The 4,406-nt window shown below is 35.0% G+C and overlaps 1 protein-coding gene across 1 annotated transcript; it reads left to right on the forward strand.

Moving 5' to 3' along the window:
• Positions 1-832: 832 nt before the first annotated feature.
• On the forward strand, positions 833-2,625 carry LOC107852914 (tubulin beta-1 chain; the record flags this gene model as incomplete). Its single annotated transcript, XM_016697947.2, is given in 3 exon segments — positions 833-1,308; positions 1,421-1,690; positions 1,781-2,625. Coding segments are annotated over 3 exon segments (1,341 nt in total). The 3' UTR covers positions 2,458-2,625.
• Positions 2,626-4,406: the final 1,781 nt, after the last annotated feature.

The following is a 4,406-nucleotide window of genomic DNA, read 5'->3' on the forward strand; positions in this document are numbered from 1 at the left end:
TTATGTTAAATATAATTATTGAACTATCTAAATTATTAAAAAAAGATATATCGATTAAAAATTATTGTGATAAGATGTAATTATAAAATGAATTACTACAATAGTGAGAGAGTTTTGAGGTGTAAGTTATAATTATTAGAATAGTTCAATATTTTTAATAACAAAGTGAGAGGAAAATAAATAATTATCAAATGAGAGAGGAAAATAAATAATTCTATATGTGAATTACTAGTATTATAATTCATTGCATTATAATTCATTTGATAATAAATTAAGTTATTTTAATTCATTTTACATGTATATAGAGAGAAAAATAACAAAGTGAGTGAGTTTTGAGGGAATATATCATGTTTTAAAAAAGTTTGAATAGTATTCAGACTTTTTTTCATATCTGATTGATTCAGAGGATTTCAAATACATTAAGAGGCCGTTATAAAAAAAGATGCATTTAATGAACTGAAATCTAAACTATTTAAATTCAGACCTCCATTAAGTACAAACAAATGAGGCCTAAGAGTTACATATCACATATATTTACATGATACAAATATTAGGACTTAGATGCAAATTTGAAGGGTTAATCGTACTTTATTAAACTAATAAAAGGACCTTTTCTAGAAATCGTTGTCTAATCCAGCTGTACCGCACACATATTTCAAATTTCAAATTCCAAATTCATTTCTGCAAGCTCCAATAACTCAAATCAAATCTAACCGTTGATTTAGTAACCGTTGGCCGGAGCCTCGTTATCTCTCAAACCCTAAAAGTAAGATTCAAATTTTACTATAAAAATAAACCCCTCTTTCTCCGTCCCTACACACAAAAAAAATTCTCTCATTCATTTTCTTCACATTTCACTTTTTCCATTTCCATCCTCTTAATCCATATCACTATTTCTTTTCCTGATAAGAAAGATGCGTGAAATCCTTCACATTCAGGGTGGACAATGCGGCAACCAAATCGGTGCCAAGTTCTGGGAAGTTGTGTGTGCCGAGCACGGCATTGATTCTACGGGGAGATATGGCGGAGATTCCGATCTCCAGCTTGAGAGAATCAATGTTTATTACAATGAGGCAACCTGTGGAAGGTTTGTTCCTAGGGCAGTACTTATGGATTTGGAGCCCGGGACTATGGACAGTATTAGATCTGGTCCTTATGGACAGATCTTCCGTCCTGATAACTTTGTTTTCGGACAATCAGGTGCCGGGAATAACTGGGCTAAAGGACATTATACAGAGGGCGCTGAATTGATTGATGCTGTTTTAGATGTTGTTCGTAAGGAGGCTGAGAATTGTGATTGTCTGCAAGGTTTGTGTCAATTATTTGACTTTTTTGTATTTAGATCTGATGTTTTTTTTTTTTTTTTGTGAGATGAGATGTGTTTACGCTGAGCGCTCATGTTTATTTTTGTGGGTTTCAGGATTTCAAGTTTGTCATTCGTTGGGTGGAGGAACAGGGTCTGGTATGGGTACTCTTTTGATTTCGAAGATCAGAGAGGAATACCCGGACCGAATGATGCTTACTTTTTCGGTTTTCCCTTCTCCTAAGGTTTCCGATACGGTTGTTGAACCTTATAATGCTACTTTGTCTGTTCATCAATTGGTTGAAAATGCTGATGAGTGTATGGTTCTTGACAATGAGGCTTTGTATGACATTTGCTTTAGAACGTTGAAGCTTACGACCCCGAGCTGTAAGATTTTTATGCATTCTGTTTTTTCTCATTTTTGCTCGTATCTGTTCGTATATTTATGATTTTTTTTATTGTTTAATGTTGCAACAGTTGGTGATCTGAATCATTTGATATCTGCAACAATGTCTGGTGTTACCTGTTGTTTGCGATTCCCTGGGCAGTTGAACTCTGATCTCCGTAAGCTGGCTGTGAATTTGATTCCATTCCCAAGGCTCCACTTCTTTATGGTGGGGTTTGCGCCTTTGACCTCCCGTGGTTCACAGCAATACCGAGCTTTGACTGTTCCGGAGCTTACACAGCAAATGTGGGATGCCAAGAACATGATGTGCGCAGCGGACCCTCGCCATGGCAGGTACTTGACTGCCTCTGCTATGTTCAGGGGGAAAATGAGCACGAAAGAGGTCGACGAGCAGATGCTCAATGTGCAGAACAAGAACTCTTCTTACTTTGTTGAGTGGATCCCGAACAATGTGAAATCAACTGTTTGTGATATCCCACCTACGGGACTTAAGATGGCATCCACCTTCATTGGTAACTCAACATCAATTCAGGAGATGTTTAGGCGTGTAAGCGAACAGTTCACTGCTATGTTCAGGAGAAAGGCTTTCTTGCATTGGTACACGGGTGAGGGAATGGACGAGATGGAGTTTACCGAGGCTGAAAGTAACATGAATGATCTTGTTTCCGAGTACCAGCAGTACCAAGATGCCACTGCTGATGAGGAGGGAGAATATTACGAGGATGAAGAGGAAGCTGAAGAGGATTAAAGTGAAATGTTATTGTAACTTTGAACTATTGATGAAGCCAAAAAAACAACTTCCAGTTGATGTTTTCTTTTTGGCTTTGAGATGTAATAGTGCTCTTCAAATTTCAAGCTTTTTTTAATATCTTGTAATATTTCAATTTGTTATGGAAGACTATTTTCAGTGCTCTGATATGTTCGTCTATATAGTTGGTGAATATGTTGTTTCCTGTTTCCTGTAAGAATTTCTCAAACGCGTTGTTGCTATTTGGGGGTGCACTTTCAATATTTGAACAGGAAACAGGCATGGAGCTAAGATCTAATAATGAGCAGAAAATCCAACCACAGTAGCACATTACATGTAGAAGCAAAAAATATACAGAATAAGAAAAATATATAGGAATCATCTTTTAATCTTTTGATGCCAAAACACTTTCTCATGAGACACTCACTATACTGTCACTGGGAATGGTAGCCCGGGCATTTGGGCGGTGTTTTTGTACACATATAGAGCCAGTAGACACAAAAGAGCTCTGGGTAGGGTGTGTGGCCTTCGGTAGAAAGGCTTTATATCTAAAGTGTGACTCCAAAGTAGATTTCGAAACACACTGGGGTCAAGCTTTGCTACTTCATCGCATATATGTGGTTTGCAATTTCGAAGGACATCCACAAGGCTCGAGAAACTATTGTTTTGGGCTTCCATTTTTATCATTCTAAAGCCCAATAACATGGAAAGCCCATGTGTACCGTTCCCCGGGTGAGAGGCCCTTCAGCTTGGAAATAAGGGGCAAAACTTCACATATCTACCTACTCCTGCTAACTAACTTTATCGTCTAAGTTTTACTAATTACATTTTATATACATACAAAATTAATATACGCTATGCTTCAGCTTGGAAATAAGGGGCAAAACTTCACATATCTACCTTAGACTCCTGCTAACTAACTTTATCGTCTAAGTTTTACTAATTACATTCTATATACACACACACAAAATTTATATACGTTATGTATAATGTATAATATATACACATGCATATCAGCAATATATTGTATAAACTATAATATTATACATTTTGTATGTTAGGATCCTAATGCATTGATGATACTCATTCTAATATGTGATACACAATGTATAAAAATCAGCGTATGTATATAGAAATAATTGTACTTATATACATATATATACAGATATGCATATATATATATATACACACACAAATGTAGAGCATATGTATTCACATATGCATGTATATATGAACCAACACATATGTATGTGTGTATCGATGCAGAACAAACTTGTATACATATATAGTTGAGTTAATACATAAAAATGACCCTAAACTTGATACTAAATTATAACTTTGACCTTAAACTTTGATAGTGAACAAATAGGACCTTTAACTATTCAAAACCTAAACAAATATGACCTCCGATTTTGCAACTCCATGCGTGAGTCTCACTCGCGCCTACGTGGAAAGGTAATCCAATCACACGGTTCCACGTCGTTAAAAGGGCTGACTTGGAGAGAGGTCATATTTGTGCAGTTTTGAATAGTTAAAGGTCATATTTGTGCATTGTCAAAATTTTACTTTTTGTGTTAAAACGACGTCGTTTTTATTATTATTATTATTATTATTATTATTATTATTATTATTATATAGTAATAATAATAAAATTTTTTAATTTATTTTTATAGTAGCAACACCTAACTTTTTTTAATTTAAAAAAATTATTATTATTATTATTATTTCTATAGCAGCAGCACCTAGCTTTTTTTAATTTAAAAAAAAACACAGCCGATAGCAGGGATCAAACCCGCACAGTAGGCTAAAGAAAGCGCCCAAGAAGAGCAAATAACACCACTAGGCTATCTAAGTGCATTGTTTCATGTGGTTCTACATTAATATATGTACATAAAAATACATTTTCTATCTTATATATATACAACGTAATTTTTTTTACCGAGGGGATT

Source organism: Capsicum annuum, unplaced genomic scaffold (genome assembly GCF_002878395.1).
Source record: "Capsicum annuum cultivar UCD-10X-F1 unplaced genomic scaffold, UCD10Xv1.1 ctg81306, whole genome shotgun sequence".
NCBI classification, from domain to species: Eukaryota; Viridiplantae; Streptophyta; class Magnoliopsida; order Solanales; family Solanaceae; genus Capsicum; species Capsicum annuum.